Source organism: Poecilia mexicana, unplaced genomic scaffold (assembly GCF_051168715.1).
Source record: "Poecilia mexicana isolate PSO_F unplaced genomic scaffold, ASM5116871v1 scaffold_11, whole genome shotgun sequence".
NCBI lineage: Eukaryota > Metazoa > Chordata > Actinopteri > Cyprinodontiformes > Poeciliidae > Poecilia > Poecilia mexicana.
The window spans coordinates 17,146,169-17,162,814 of NW_028263380.1; the positions used below are offsets into that span (position 1 = coordinate 17,146,169).

General features: G+C 38.2%; 1 protein-coding gene across 4 annotated transcripts in view; it reads right to left on the reverse strand.

Moving 5' to 3' along the window:
- Window positions 1–964: 964 nt before the first annotated feature.
- The window catches only part of ubap2l (ubiquitin associated protein 2-like), a 32,120-nt gene continuing 16,438 nt past the window's right edge, over window positions 965–16,646 (reverse strand). For 2 of the 4 annotated variants that reach the window (XM_014990668.2, XM_014990669.2), the window contains exons 15-29: window positions 15,427–15,599; window positions 14,987–15,107; window positions 14,557–14,593; window positions 13,880–14,066; window positions 13,732–13,798; window positions 13,189–13,516; window positions 12,375–12,463; window positions 12,232–12,285; window positions 12,037–12,118; window positions 10,625–10,842; window positions 8,838–8,943; window positions 6,238–6,363; window positions 3,825–3,892; window positions 3,532–3,726; window positions 965–2,363 (exon numbers count right to left, since the gene is read on the reverse strand). In XM_014990668.2, coding sequence (XP_014846154.1) covers window positions 2,268–2,363; window positions 3,532–3,726; window positions 3,825–3,892; window positions 6,238–6,363; window positions 8,838–8,943; window positions 10,625–10,842; window positions 12,037–12,118; window positions 12,232–12,285; window positions 12,375–12,463; window positions 13,189–13,516; window positions 13,732–13,798; window positions 13,880–14,066; window positions 14,557–14,593; window positions 14,987–15,107; window positions 15,427–15,599 — 1,947 coding nt within the window. In that variant the 3' untranslated portion in view covers window positions 965–2,267. The remainder of the gene's footprint in view (window positions 2,364–3,531; window positions 3,727–3,824; window positions 3,893–6,237; window positions 6,364–8,837; window positions 8,944–10,624; window positions 10,843–12,036; window positions 12,119–12,231; window positions 12,286–12,374; window positions 12,464–13,188; window positions 13,517–13,731; window positions 13,799–13,879; window positions 14,067–14,556; window positions 14,594–14,986; window positions 15,108–15,426; window positions 15,600–16,646) is intronic. The other 2 variants (XM_014990670.2, XM_014990671.2) reach the window with 2 other exon arrangements.

The following is a 16,646-nucleotide window of genomic DNA, read 5'->3' on the forward strand; positions in this document are numbered from 1 at the left end:
CTGAAAAGAAAGGTATTAAAATAGCTAACATACGTATTTATAAAGTATTTGAAGATTTTCTGGCTAACATTGAAACATTAAATATTTTCATTGTGAAAAACGCACCTTTAATACAATATTTTCCAGGACCGTATTTCCCACAGCAAAACACTTCCAAAAAAAGACGTTTATCAAATGGGAAATAAAATAATTCTGATTTTTTTGACCAAACTATTCTCAAACAGATGCAGATATCTTAAAATTGTTCCTACTGTTGGCGTCTCTGGTTTGAGCTATATTTGTTTTAAAGTTTCAAGTGTAGCTGTTAATACAAAAGCCAATTAATATTTACCTCTTGCTTTTCAGCAGTATTGAAAATAAACATTAAAAACGCCTTCAATCTTGACTTTTGGAAGTGATCGATTTTCTTATCACATCAAAATAAGTTTATCAATTTAGAAAAGAGGAAAATCTTAAGATCGAAATTTGTTTTTAGGAGATCTTGTCATCTCTTCATACCAAGATGTGAATTTGGTCAAATAAAAAAAAAAAATAATGAATTCTCCATGGTTGACAGACGCGGTCTGACGTCACTAGGGTCACATGATCGCGCAGGTCATAGCTGCAAGTTAACATGGCTGACCGACTCAGCCAATAACATGTATTCTTTCAAAGATGAAAAACGTAAACAGACAAATTAAACGACCAGATTAAATAATATTTTCTAAAGACTAATTGAATGTTTCCAGTCCTTTTAGGTAGGTATGAAGGAAACAGATTGATCAGTTTTGGTCAATTAGACCAATCAATAAAGTCTGAAAATACAAATATTCGACCATTTAGCTAGATATGAAAAGTACTTAAATTCTGTACTTCTCCAGAGTGGGAAAGATCCATGACTTTCTAATTTATTGACACTGACTTGGATAAAAGTTTAAAAAACTTCAGCTGCTAGAAGAAAAGTTACATTCACACACCACAAAAATCTGTTTATTAAAAGACATTAACATCCAAAATGATGAAAATGTCTTTGTTTATTTACTTAATATTTATATATTTTTACAAAATAAAAAAATGGAACAAAAAAGCTAACAAGTCCGCGAGAATTTGAGAAAAACAAAAAAAGAAAGCCATTGACAAACAAGGACTACAGTACTCGTGTTTTTCTTTATATATGTACAAGACAATTTTATCCATTTAAATCTTTTGTTTTAAAACGCACAGTACAAAAAGAAGAAGAAAAAAAACACTGACAAAAAGAAAAGCCATAGCACAACTCTGTCCATCAGTACTCAATGGTGCAGGGTTCCTTACAACGTCAGGAGGGGGCAGGTGGTGAAGCGGAGAGGAGGCTGTGGAGGGCGGGGGCCTTGGGAAAACTAAATAAAACACTTAAAAAAAACAAAACAAAGCGGCTCGGGTTCAAGTCTTGGGAAAAATTATTCAACATTTTTCAAAAGAAGATGGACCTCACGCAGCGTCGTTTTAAACTCATGGGAACGGTAACTGTACAAGCGTTGGATAATGAAAAACTCCTGTGCTAGGCAAAAAAACGAAGCACAGTACACAAACACGGCCCCCCGTGTGTACAAACATGCACGCAGTCACATGACAAACACACCTTCCTCACAGTCCAAGCCAGTGAGCTCACTTATATGTCTTTATATATAATAATATATCTATATTTGGTAAAAAATAAACTTCACAACTCTACCAATTAAGAGAATTGTTTCTTCAAACTTAAGAAAAAAAAAACAAGAAGGAGGAGAAAAAAACATTCAACAGCAATTTTTTTTTTTTTTTAGATATTTTGTGTTGGAAGATTAAATAGGAGGTGAGTGGAGGGTGAGAAATAGAAAACCAGCCTGCCTGCCCCTCCCAACGGCCTTCAGATTTTACTTCGTTCAGCTAAGAAAAAAGGTGGGAAATAAAAGTAAAATACAGGAAAAGCTCATTCTTTTAGAAAACAGTTCTATGTTACATGTAAGTTAAAGAAACAAACAAAAAGGGGTGGAGAGCAGGATGAGGGGGGGATTATCATGATACAAATTCCCAACACTCAACGTTTCACCTCCTAATTTTTATAACCATTTTCAGCTCCGACTTTTGGGCCCCTCCTGGCACAGCGCCTCCCTCTGGCTGCAGTCGGGACTGCAGGGAGCGGCTGAGCCAAGAGACGGGAGGGAAACCTCTGCAGGAGGAAGAGGGAGCTTCACATGTGGACATGGTTTCGCAGGAGTGATGAGCCGTAACCCCGCCTCAGGAGGAGGCGGTCCCGTCTGCGGATGTTAGTTCCCACCCCAGTTGTAGCTGTTGTACGCCGACTTGTTTATCTGAGATTTCTGCTGAATGGAGGCGTTCTGGCTGCGCTGTCCGGTGCCGCTCTGCCAAGAGATAACTGATCGTCAACAGGGTTCAGATAATAAGGGCAATGAGGATTCAAACAACTTTCAATTATTCTCATTTTATTGGGATTTTTAACTGGTGCAGTGTTGCCAGATTGGGGTGCTTTTGAACACGTTTAGCTGGGAAAAACCAGAACAACTTTGGTGCGTTTTTAGAAAGATTTCAGAGGAAAATTCTTGAAAATAGTTTTATTTGCATCTCAATAAAATGCAGTATAATTGCACTTATCTTTTTAGTTAATTTATTTTAAAATCTGTCGACTGATATTGCAGGATATTAAAAAACAGAAATCCCAGGGAAAAAACTCAAGTCTCATTGTGTTCAAGTCCCAATGGGTTCTGGTTCTGGTCGTCAGAGTACAACAAACAGAAAAAATATAGAACCACCAAAAATGTTGTCTGAATACAGTGGACGACGTATGAGACAAGATATTTTTCCCGTTAGAGGGCGAGATTTCAGCTGGTTTTTTGGAGTTTCATGGTTTTTATGCTGGAATCAGTCAAACCTGGAAACCCTCTAAAGGATACAGCGTTTTTATGCTTTTTCAGGAAATTTAAGCATTTTCAAGGGAAGTTTTAAAATTTTTCCAGCACCAAACTTTGGAGTTAAAAACAACACAGATGAACTAAAGAAGTGATATAATTTATTAACATTGTTAGTGTGTTTTACATTTTACAGCAGGGGGAAGTTAAACTAAAATACTACAAAATTTTCTATTTCGAAAAGTCTGTTACAGACACCTGACAGTTTTCTGAAATTTAGCAAATTATTTTGGTATTCTAACTGACGCAAAACAAGAAAAGTTTGGTCTGATTTGACTTCAGACATTGAGAAAAAATGTGTTTGTGCCTTTTCATTAGCTTTAAATACCTGGACTCAATTATAAATAACGCTTTAAAAAAATTTGGGCTTTTAATCAAATTTATTAACTTTATTAAAACTGTGCAGTTTGAATATCCAGCACTTTCCAAACCTTTAAATCACCAAAATTAAATTTAAGAATTTCAAGCCCCGGTATGAACAGTATTAGTGTATAAATCCTAATGGTCCATTTTTTAAATTGTGTACGTAAACATCTGATTTTGTAGTTTTTCTGCCTGGTCGTCTTTAGTGCTGCCGTGTCCTTGAATATGCTGAGTATCTAACCTGGCCGTCTTGCTGCAGGTGGTGGTGCAGAATCTGAGAGTGGGGCTGTTGGTGCGGGGTCAGGATGTGCATGAAGGGGGCCGGAGCGTAGCCAGCGGCCGCCGGGGGGTTGATGGGCCCGCCGGTCCCCAGCGCCGAGGGGAGGCTGAAAGAAGCTGCTGGCGTCCCGGCATGGAAACCCTGCTTCTCAAACGACTGCGGGAAGAAGAAACCAAAAATCAGGAAAAAAAATTAAAAAAAAATCAAGGCACTGCTGCTGGACTGCAGAGATATTGGTCATAACCTGCAGCTACCTGTGTCTTTGTGTAAACAGATCCTGAAATATCCGGCACTCCTGTGTTGCTTGATGTCACAGAAACTCCTGCAGAAAAAAAAGAGACATTACAAACTTTATCCAGAACAGAGTGAGATCGTCTCCCATCAAAATAAATGACAACATGGTCCTTTACACATTTAAACAACAAGAAGGCAGTGGGATTAAAATGAAAATTATATTAAATGGTGACAAATCCTCAGCATCTACATCTATGTTCTTGTCCATAGATGATTTCAGCAGATTTGCCTTTTCTGAGAGACAAAATAAGGAGGAACAGAAGTAAAGAGATTATGTCGTTGTGAAAAATCCTGTGATGCTTTTGCAGCCATGTTTGCTCCAACTAGACATTAGAAAACCGCTCACATCAACACTAAACGGGGTCAAAACACAAAAAGGAGTGAACCGTCTTCAGGCCAGAAGCTCGTTGAGGTTAAAATGTGTCTGCCTTCAGTTCCGCATCTTAAAGAATAAAAATAAAATAAACCTAGTTGTTCCTGTGAATGCAACCTCTGGAGATCAATAAGTGTCTAAAAACAGCAACTAAAGGCTTTAACGTTATTTGAAAATTCCAGTTCAAGAGGAGAAAAAAAATCATTTTTATTGAAAAAGGAATAGTTATTTATCGTGTGTAAGGCTTAAGCAGAGTAGCTATCAGCAGTCACCATCTTACCTGCAGTAGATCTGAAAAGCACTTAAATTATTATGAAGCAGCTTTCATGCAGTAGGAAATACATTATTAGAAAACATGAACACTTTGAAAATGATAAATACTGTAAAAATATTTTGGTAGTAAAGCAAAAATACTTTAAAATCAGCTTTAAAGAAACTTATTTTGGCTGGTCCAATTGTCATACAATTTATTGCATGACAATTTAGAATTAAAGGGCTATTTTGTTGAGAGAGGTCAAATAGTCCATTTTATTTAAGGCTTTGGTTTTTAGTGGTCAATTTTCTTTTTTTTTAATATCTTCCAGTTCCAGTGTCAAATTTTGGTTGCAAAATTAAAGTTTATTAGTTTTTGAGAAGAAGAAGAAGAATTATTATCAATTATCAATATACCACTTAAAAATAATTTCAAAACAATAATATTAACATTTATCAAAATCATTTGTGGGGCAGTTTACCACCCAGCAAAATTTGGCTTAAGCGTGATTTTGCATGACAATTGTTGGGAGTTTTAAAAATGCAACGATTGCACGTTTATAAACATGCAGTGACATTTTAGTAATAAACAGACTTACAGGTCTCAATGCTCAATTTAAATTTTTAAAGTTTACGTCACTCGATTACAAAGGTTGCAACAGATTGAGCCGTTTGTGGATCGATTTTAAAGTTTATTCGGCAGCTGGAGCCGACAGCATCGTCATAGCAACGGGGAGGAGGACTGACTGAAACGTCAGCAGGGAAGGCTGCTTGGATGTGAAGTCAGAGACAGAGGTGGTGGGACTGTGATGTGCTTCAATGACAAAGACTTCTTTATTGAGTTCATAATTATAATTTTCAGCCATTGTTTACATCCAGATTCACTGCATCTGGGTTTTACTGGTACAGAATTATGCTGCATGTCTCAGCGTACAATAATGTTCAGTTTATCAACATTGTTTTAACATCTTTTAAGTTGGAAAGAAAAATAAATACTTTCAACTTTGCCTGCAGTGGAAAAAGTTTGGACACAACTGGATTAAACTGAAACAAAGTTAAACAATGAATCTTAGCAGTTCAGGTCCATCACACCAGGCTTTCTGCATGCAATGGGTCACAGTAGATGCTCAGTAAAAAAACAAAAAGCCATGAGAAAACCCTCCTTAAACGCCGCGATTGGTCAAAACGGCCGCAAAGACGAAACATCCTCACATTCAAATCCACCAGACTCGGCCCAACAAATCCAAGAACCACCGAGTTTTAAATCCAACCAGCAGAAGCCCAAAAGCTCAGACATGAAGTCACTCTTCACCATTGACAGGAACAGGAAGCATCGAGTCATTCTGATGCCCTCCGAGCAGCGATGATGAGGATGAAGAGCAAGCGAAATGGAAAAGGGGACGGCACCGACCAGAGAAACTCATAATCAGCTGGGACTGTTTCAGCTCGTCGTATTTTAACTTCCAACGACGGAGCTGATGATGAGTTTCCCTGTGCAGAATTCAGGAAACGGGGGGGAAAAAATAAAAGGTAAAATAAGCTGGTAAAAGAGGCACAACTGAAGGCAAATGTGGTGTGATGTTTGTCCGACAGGCAAAGCTCTCCAGCAATGAGGCAAAAAATGAACAAGAGCGAAAGAAAACAGACGAGGGGAGGAGAGGGATGGCTGGTGACACGAGGAGGAAGACTGAAGGAACAGTTTTTGTTTTGTTGTTCTTTGCTTTAATTCGGCGTATGGCGTCACTCACCGACTCCAGGCCCGGTGACAGAGCTGGCTGGCTTGTTTTGTGCAGAAGCGGCAGCGGCCACGGCAGTGCCGTATCCGCCCTTACAGAAATCCCCACTCCCTGAAGCCTGGCCCACATCCTCATAGCCTGCAACAGTCAGACACACAGCCGCAGCCCACAGCGTTAGACACACCAGGCAGGGGGGCGGGGCGGGGCGGACCTGCGTCACACAGCATTTGCAAATAACTTCCAGGACTGGGATCGTTAACTAGACGACAGGCTTCGCCAAAACGTTTTAATGCAGACGGTGCTCTGAAGAGTCTGGAGACCAACTCCAAAAACAAAGTCTTACCAAGTATTTTTACTTTAGTTTCTACTGCAAATGAGGCCGAAACAATTAACTCACTACTGAAGGTAATCTAGAAATCAAGTAACTGTTAACTGGAGTAAAGGGATTCAAAAAAGGCCATTTGCTGAAAACAACATTCAGTTCTGGACAAACTTAAGACCCGACTTCAGTGAAAACCTGCTGGTTATTCCACCAAATAATGATTTCTGAACTCTTCCTGAGTTAAAACATTAGTATTGTTGTTTCTAAATTAATATTTCTGGTTTTCTTTGCATTATTTGAGATTTGAAAGCACTGCTTCTTTTTGTTATTTTGACCATTTCTCATTTTCTGCTAATAAATACAAAATTTTTGCTTGGAATTTCAGAGACATGTTGTCAGTAGTTCATAGAATAAAAGAACAATGTTCACTTTACTCAAACATAAACCTATAAAAAGTAAAATAGAGAAACTGATCATTTAAAGAGGTCTCTTTATGTTTTTCCAGAGCTGTATTCAGAGCAGTAATTAATCCAAACCTGTTCGATGCATTAAGGCTGCACTGATTGATGTTTTCTGGACAATCTTTTAAAAAACCCTGACCTGCTGATTCAGATTTTGGCCGATACCAATTTTTTTTGCCTGAAATTTTGCTCAGTATAGCAAGAAAATTGATGAATTGGCAAAAGTGGGGTGAATATTGTTAACTATAAACGTGCAGACATGACCTGGACTTGATGGCAAAGGTGATTTTTAGATCTATAGTAGATCAGATCAGGGGATAAGTTCAGCTTCACATGTACAAAACAGCCGATCTCCCAAAATTAAGAAAATCGGCATTGATAAATCAGCTGGTCGATAAATCGGTGCAGCTGTACAATGTATGTGCATTTAAGATTAAAAACACTTTGGTCTGTAAATATATTTTAGCCAAAACTCAAGTTGTATAACTTTAGCTTCACCAGGTTGGAATGCTATTGCATTTAGGCAGTAAAATGTTTATTTTCTTACTTTAAAAAAAAAAAAAGGAAATTAATGTCTTTATTTGCACCTTTAAATGCGTTTCTGATGCTGCATAAAAAATGCTTAAGTGGCCAAAAGAAAAATCTGTATCCGATTAACTGCCAAAGTAATCAGCAAATTAATTAATAAAATAAACGTTATTTCAAACTTACTAAGATATTTTCAGTAAGACAAAACTAAGTTATTAGTAACTTTCTTAGCAAGAAATATAAGCTTGTTTTAAGTAAATAATTACTTTGTTTTGATGAAAAATTATCAGTTTGATTAATTTATGGAAAATGTCTCGTTATAAGTAAAAAATAATCATCCAGTGGAACTAGTGATTCTTTTTTTTTTATCTTAAAAACAAGCTCCCATATTGTGCTGAAAAGTTACTTGTATGTTAATTTTGACTTATTTCAAGTGTACTAAGATATTTTCACTAAAAACTAGACAAAAATACTTGGTAAGATTTTGTGTTTTTGCACCTGAGAGCCTGTCTGAACGGCCCAAATCAACGCCAGCATCATTTGCAAATACTGTTTGACTCAAGTCTTGGGGAAGGAGGTGAGGGAAGTGAGGGGCAGGCAGGGTGTGTGTAGGAAGGGGGTTGAGAGTGGGTGTGAGTGGGGTAATGGCAGAAAGCAGCAGATGGTGCAGAATGGGTGATGCGCATGTGGTGGATGCAGAGTGTGGAAGAAGATAAAACTACAAAAACACTTCAGTGCTCGGGAGGAGAATGGACATGAACGTGTAACTCCTGAAAACCACGAGGAAAACAAGCTGGAGAGAAACAAAAGAGCTGAAAAGGAAATATGGAAAAAAAAAAAATGGAAGTTTCACTTGTAGTTGTGTGCAAGAGATGTGATCAATGGCAAAGCCCGAAGAAAGACTCCAACTTGTAAAATGAGCAGAGCAAGCCATGGAAACAGCAGGAAACCAGTAACCTAACCCCTCTATCTGCTGCTGGTGCATTCACTTCCACTTCCAACATGGTGGAAATTAGACCTTCATGTCATAACAGAGGTTTACATTTCTGGCAAAATCCTCGAGCATAAACATGAGTCGTTCAATTTTAGAAAAACTTAAAAAAAAAAAAAAGGAACGTCTCCAGCAACGACGACCGTCTTCACAAACAAAGAAATAAAACTTCTGCACACACACACACAATGTTTACACTTGCAGATGCAGCCGAGTTCGGATGACATGTGGATCCCACACCAACGGGGGATAAAAATCAAAGAGCGGACTGTGACAACCGTCATGGAGGTTTACAGAGCGGGATCCTCACCAGTGCTGTATCCATGGGAACCGTAGCCACTCGCTTGCTGGAAGGGCGTGGCGGATGCATTCACGCCGACATTCACGCCGTGTTGTTTCGAAGAGGTGGGAGCCACCTGAGCAAAAACCGAAGCGAGTTAGGATGAAATACGAAAAACAATCCGACAGAGCTGCGATTCTAGTCTTCATTTAGAAATTATTTGGATAAATATTCAAACTTTTCATGTTTGCAAGAACCATTTTACTCTTAGTCCAGCTAAATAAAACTTTAGGACTGCAAATATTACATAATCTTCAGGAAAAAAAAAATTATGCATATCTGCTATAGAAAATGTTCTCTCATGCGTAAAGAACTTTTATTTTATTTTTAGAATTGCAACTGGATGAATCTCCAGTTATCTATGTTAACATTTGTGGAAAATGTTATAAAAATATCCCTTAAAGTTTATATATTTGTACCAAATGTCTGTATGTTGTGAGCTCTTGCAATTGAAGTCAAAATCCTTGTTTGGAAACAGTTTTAGCTCAAACAGGTAATTCTGAAAAAAAAAGCTAAGAATTTCCAACCCAATGGTAAAAAAAAGACTGCAATTAATCCATCAAAAAAATCTGAAAAACTGCTCAACCTGCATGTTATCATGTCTTTATTTAAATACATAACATTGCACCTTTATTACTTTTTGCCAAAGTGGATGTAAACGCACATCGTAATCGGATTAATTAATTTTCTGCCCATATATAAACAATACCGTCACATTATTTAATCCAAATACATTTCAATCCAATCAAGGGATTTTGCATGTTTTAACACAACCAGTCAGAAGAAAGCATCAACATCAAAAACCTAAAAACGCAGGATTGCAACACAGGCACACAGATCTTCATTTCTGGAAACATGATCTGTGAACCGTTTGTGTAAATTAATGCTGGTAAAACAGAAACACTTTTAAGAAAGGGGCTGGCAGCATCATGCTGCAGGAGGAACTGGTGCACTTCGTAAAGTAGAAGTTAACACGAGGAAAGAGAACATCAAGTAGGAATGTTGAAGGAGGAAGCAAAAGCTCGGGCGCAGGTTGGTCTTACAAACTGTAGCTGCGTTTCAATTACAAATGTGAGCAAAACTTTGTCAATATTCTGGTGACGTTGAAAAAGCATAATTAAAAATAAAGAAATGCCGTTTGAAAAAATAAAAAAAATAAAAATACACACATGAATAAGTTTCGTTTACGCGGGAAAAAAACCATGATCTTCCTACCACTTCCTGTCGTCTTTGTCATTTTCGCCAGTAGCAACATCCTGTTGTTGAATTTATGACTAGTGTGATGCAAAAGAAGTGTTTCACTTGCAATTTTGTGAAATAGACTAATTTCAATACAGCCCCCAAGAAATAAAATAAAATTTATCACACATGGGCAAAAACTATTTTTTTTTCTAAATTTATGCGTTTCCATTAAATGAGTTTAATTTCTTAATTCCAATTTTATGACCAATGGAAATGGAGCTCATGACTCCAAGCTTACAGCCAAAGTTTTTACAAAGTGGCTTAAGGACAACAAAGTCAAAGTTCTGCAGAATTTGACAAGTTTTACAACATTCTCTAAATACAAGGAACCAAAATATCTTGTTTTATCCCGAAGGTTTTCTTTCAGTCTTATTCTAAAAGATCAAAAACGATCATATTAGGACTTTCTCCTGCATCACGTCCTCAGCTGTCCTCGTTATGAATGTCAGTCAGTTTCTCATTTCTGCGCTCTGATAGGCCGATCAGCAGCCCTGAGATGATGTGAAGTTTCTCACCGGAAACATAGCAGGTCCGTACTGGAAGGTGTTGGGCAGGCCCGGCATGCCAGTGTAATACGGGAGGCTTGTGTAGCTGTAGCCGGGCGGCAGCGCCGGGTTGAGGAAGGGCTGCTGCGTGGTGTGGTGCGTCTGGGTCTGATTCTGTTGCGTCTGAGCTAATGTGGTGGCCGGAGCCGGGGACGATGCATCGCCTCGACCGAACTTCGACAAGTCGCCTGAAAACGGGACAAGAAGAAAAGATGAGCTCTGTGGAAATCAATCTATATCCAGCACCAGAAAAACATGGGGAGAAAAAGCTCCTTTCGTAAATTATCCCAAAAATAAAACTGAGAAAACATTACAGATGTTCAAACTGTTTATCATTAATCATGATGAATTTCTTATGACAATAATTCAATTCTAATGATGTTTAAAACTGTCAGGATTTTTATTTTTTACTATTTTCTCCACTGTTTGTTCAATGAAAGCATCAATAAATTTCAAAATATGATTAAAACCAGTTACTATGTGCAGCTTAATGATATAAATCACATTTCTCTATGTGACTGGTGTCTTAAAGAAGCAGATTATAAACAGAAGCGTTTTTCAAGAGCAGTGTTTGTGTTTCTGGGGATATAACTGCTGTGACATACAGAAGCAGACTTAAAAATAAGTGATAAATACTTTTTATCGTCACCTTCATCTTTATCACAATAGTGCAACAAAATATAGTTATAAAATATCATGTCCATATCGCCTACGCCTACTTCAGACTCGTTTCTCAGGCACAGCAGAGCAAATCAGGAACCTAATCTGTCTGAAGATAAAAACATTTCCACCAGCTTTGTTTCTTTTTCTTTTATTCTTATGGTGAAGAATTTACTGGTTTTATTAATGGCTACAAGATAAAAGTACTGTGCAACAATCTTGAATCTGATGCAGCCACAAACACAGTTTGGAGGCAGGTTATATGAATTGAAGTGCAAAAAAAAAAAAAAAAAAGGCTACATGATGAGAATAAAATGTTGGTTTAACATCAGAATATGATAAGCTAGAAGTGGAGCCTCCTGCACAATGAACAAGAATCAAACAAGAGGTTTCTGAATGGCAAACCAACAACAAAACACTTGTGCTTTCCAGCAGCCATTGTATAATGAGGTAAAAACCAGCTGAGTAAACGTGCTGAAGTTCTGCTGGGTTCAGGGCTTGGCTGAGGTCCCCATTTAATCTGGAGGTTTTTGAAACAGCTCATTTTCCAGACACCAAAAAAAAAACATTAACTTAATGCCAAAAAATGGCTGGATGACGTTTTTAGCACTTTTATTGTTTTGTTTTTAGAAGCAATATAAACCCAAATAAAGTACAAAAACATGCAAAAATGTGAATTTTGCATCATAACTTCTCAACTCGGTTCTTCGAAGTGGACTCACCAGAGTACGGGTTGCTTGTCAGACCGCCCTCTCTGCCTGTCAGCGCCGTTGTTGGAGTGGCAAATGGAATGCTATAATAATCCTAGAAAAAAAAAAGAAAGGTTAATAACCCAAAAGATAAGCTACCAGCATGGCGGTGTGTGGGATTGAGCTGATTTTTCAGCAGCTAAGTGCTGCTCTGGAGGGGAAACTCACCAATGGTATTCTTGTTTGCAGCATTTGTAGGTCATCGTAGCCATACACCTGAGGCTAAGATGAAGTGAGAAAGTGTCAGAAAACTGTTGCAGGAATGTGAAGAGCTAACATAAAAGTTCAGATAAAATTATTTTGAGACTCACCGGGTAGGCATGCAGTAGTCCTGGAGCCATGATGTAAGGGTTGGGCAGTAGAGGGGGCACACCAGGTGGCAGGTTTGGAGGCGCTTTCCCTGCACACACAAAACAATTTAAATAAGGGAGTAAATACAACTAAACTAACACCGTTATTAAAAGAAAAACAATTTCCTGATTGTTTACACTGTATGGTTGCAACTAAAGATCATATTAGTAAGTCAGGATTTGTTTTTAAAAAATGGCACATTCTGCAGATTTTTCATGCAACCATTTAAGATTTTTCACCCATTAGAAATGAGAGAATGCAAATACACAATTTAATTCCTTTTTTAAAATGACAAACCATTTAACTGCCTAAAATGGCAATGAAAGTATTCTTTTACTGAAAATGGCTCCAAACAGATGCAAAATTATACAGCTATACATCTCTGAAAAACAGAAGTGGAGCCTCCTGCACAACCAACAAAAAAAAAAAAAAAAACCAGCACATGGTTCCTGAATGGCAAGTCAACAACAAAACTATTTTCCAACAGCCATTGTGCAGCGCAAGTAGTGGTAAAACCAGCCTACTAAATGTGCTGGAGCTCCGCTTGGGGTTGCTAGGTAACGGCACAGTGACTTAACAATCAGCAGGTTTTTGAAACGGCTCATTTTCCAGACACTAAAAGAAAAACTGATCTTATTGGGTATCATGTTTCTTTTTTACCACTTGTGTTGTTTTTAGAAGCAGTCGAGACCCAAATGCAAATGTGCATTTTGCATAATCGGTTTAAAGAGTCGGATGATAAATGCAGTGTGTATTTCTGACTTGTCGCCTGACCTGAGGAAGCTGCAGAGCTGCGTGTGGAAGAAGTGGCCGAAGAGGGAACGGTCGAGGACGTTGTAGAGACCGAGAGGGAGGCGGGGGCCACCGTCGGCGCGCCCATGGAGGCAGCGTTGAGCCCCATGGCCAGACTGCTGACGGGTCCTTGGCCCGAGGGAGTCGAGACGGTGGCAGGGCCCACTGAGGAGCCCTGAGGGGCTCCGAGCGACGCCTGCGCTGCAGCCATGGAGGAGGAGGAAGGGGGAACCGATGAAGACGGCACGGCTGAGACAGAGGAGGAGAAGGACGAGTGCAAGCTCAAGTCGGCGTCTACGTTGGGGTGCTGCTGAGAGAGAAGGAGGATATACTTGAGACTGATGAGATTACACATCCATTAGTGCGAATCTGCATCTAATGCGTTCATCTGCAGCCACAGGAAGCACTGAAAAAGCTGTTAGCAACTTTGAACCGCAGCACGAAACGGAGCAAGAGACGCACTTCGACAATTAATGGCTCTTACTGCAAGAAAATCGAGCCGAGACGGGCGTTTAAAGAGCTCACCAGTAAGCTTGAGTTTGACGTTCGCACTGAAGACGGAGCCAGACTGTTCTGTTGCGATGGATGAGAGCTGTGGAGATAAAAACCGGCTGGTTCAGACAATCCGTCGGTTCTCACAACGGCCTGGATGCACATTTGAACTTCAGCTCACTTGTTGTGCTGAGGAGGGGGAATGGAGCTTGGTGGAAGATCTTCGTTGTGCCCGAGCGCGCCGAGGTTCGACTGGCTGGCGGTCAACAAGGAGGCGGGACCAGAGCCGCCGTCTGCCAGAGCCACCATGCTGGAGACGGATGAAGGCGTGACTGAATCAGAACCCGGCTTCACTGACACCGCAGGGCCTGGAGTGGGACAGAAATGAAAGGATTTGCTGTAAGATGCTCACACTGCGAAGATAATTTCACCTGATCGGGGTTTCGTCTTATAGCCATGAAGTGAAAATTTAGAATCTAATTAAGAAAAATATAACTTCCCACTAATGTTTCTCTGACCTATGTGAACAGAGTTAAGTACTGAAATTCCTGATTTGAAGCCAAACCTAAACATTTTTAATTTGATCGAAAAAAAAATTAAACAAATGAACATATTCGACTTGATTTCCACGAAAAACGTATAAGAAATGTTTATTTACTGCCTCATATTAAATATTTTATAGTTTTGCAACAAAAGTAAATAGAATAGGCAACTAATCAACAAATGTAAATATTTAAGATGTAGAATAGAAAACAAGACTTATTAAAGATATTTTACATAAATGACTCATTCAAGAGCTTTAGAAGTCAATCAGAAATCCTGCTGCTACTTTTCAGAATAAGAGAAAAACAAACTTACCTTCAGACTGACTAGTTTGTATTGAACTGAAGCCATTCTGAAAAAATAAAAATTATGAAAATGAGATCATTGGTTTGGTCAGAAATTATGCATTAAGAAAATTCGAAAAAGTATTCTAATCTAAAATGTTACGTTTTTATGAGCTGCAAGTAGAAAATCATCAAACTGAAATGTTTGAAAATATCAGTCTGTGTGTAGCTAATCTGTGCTTCACTGAATTTAGTTAATGAAATAAGCATATTTTTAAACAATATTCTAATCTCATCAATGCTAAAAATGAAAATGTAAGCATTTTTACAAAACAGTACCAATTTAAAATAAAAGTTGCACACAATCAAAGGAAATAAAAAATAAATAAAATGAGAACGACATCAAACTGGATAAAAATCTTGAAAATTTAAGGTAAAATTAAGAGCTGCAGCAGCTTCACCTTGGGCTGCAGGTCCTTTTGAGGAGAGGATGAGACCGAGGGGGGATAGCGGCGCGTTTGAGGCGCTCTCTGATCGTACAGTTCCATCTGGCCGGCATTCGACAGAGCGGGAGTCGATTCGCTGCAAATCAGAGTGAAATTATCCACAAACAAAAAGATGACATTACTTTTTTGGTTTGATGTTAAAATTAAAATTGGACTAGAGCATTTGCAGGAAAAATAAACATATGTTTGGTGATGCCTTAATAGAAAGACTCAAAAAACAGACGTTTTCCAAATCGGTCCTAAAAAACACATTTTAAGACGTTTTTTATTCCTATATCTACACAAGGTGGCATCAGAAACCACAAATATAAAAAGCAGAACTTAAGATTTTGTTTTCCTGTCGATGTGTTGAGACGGGAAACCTTTTCCAGGGTTGGGCTCCAGAGGTTACCGACCTGCTGGGACTCGTGTAGAGGCTGTTCTGAACCTGGCTGCCCGGCGTCGTGGTGGCAGGGGTGGACTCGTACTCTTGTAGAACCGGTTCTGATCCAAACTGCAGCGCTCCGAACTGAAGATTGAGCCCTGAAATGTCTGTGGAGCCGGGCATTTCGACGGCCATCGCTGGAATCTGAGAGAGAGCAGAGGAAGAGGAACATCAGGGAGGAACTGGAATAAAACGAGCTTAACGATGCTCAACATGACACTTATAAATGAGAAGAAAGAATGCAAATCAAATCAATGCCTATTTTATGTGTCAAACTTGCCATATTTTTTATGTGGTTTTCTAAGTTCTGGACTAAACACTACATGTGCTTAAGTATTTTTTAATCATTTTAATGCAGTTTTTCCAAATTATATCAACCAGTCCCTTCAAATTCTTGTGAATTATTGTGGAAATTCATGCAAAAATCAACAAATCTCCAATTTTTTTTTTTGCATTAATACCTAATTGAGAATTTATTGCAGATTTTCCTCAAAAATTGTTAAGAACTTTCTTACTGTACTAAACAGCTGCCTCAGCTTCAACTGATGTCAGATTATAGTTCATGATCTATACAGCGAGTAATAAAATGTTGCATTTATTGTCATAAATAAGTGTAAATAACGCAAATATTTCCAAATTAGTACCACAAACACTTTTATTTTAATTGCAATATACAACCAAGACAATTGTGAAATCCTGGAGGGACTGAGAAGATGTTAGATATTATTTAATTTTAAGAATTCATTCATATTTTAAACAGTCTGTGAATGGGTTTTATCAATTTATTCTGGCACAACCAGCCCTTTAAGAGCTTTCATGATCTTGATTTAGCCCCCCCAAAATTTATTTGACACATTTTTTTATAGGGCCAAAGTATTGGCCCTTTATTGATCCACATCAAAATCTTGTTAAATCATTGAATGAACTCAACACACTGACATTTCTTTTCACATTTTTGGATTTCTACTTTAATCTGCACTGAAAAAAAGATTTTATTTAAATGTGATTATTAAGCAGCTGTGTTTTTAAAACATTTCCCTAAATTGTATGAATATCAAAAACTTTTTTATGTCTCATGTTTTAAAAATATATAACACTCTATTGCTAAGTTGTTTACAACTCCTCTAACTTTTTCAAATTACAACTGCAAACCTTAATATATTGTACTCAAAAGTATTTGCTTACTTCTGA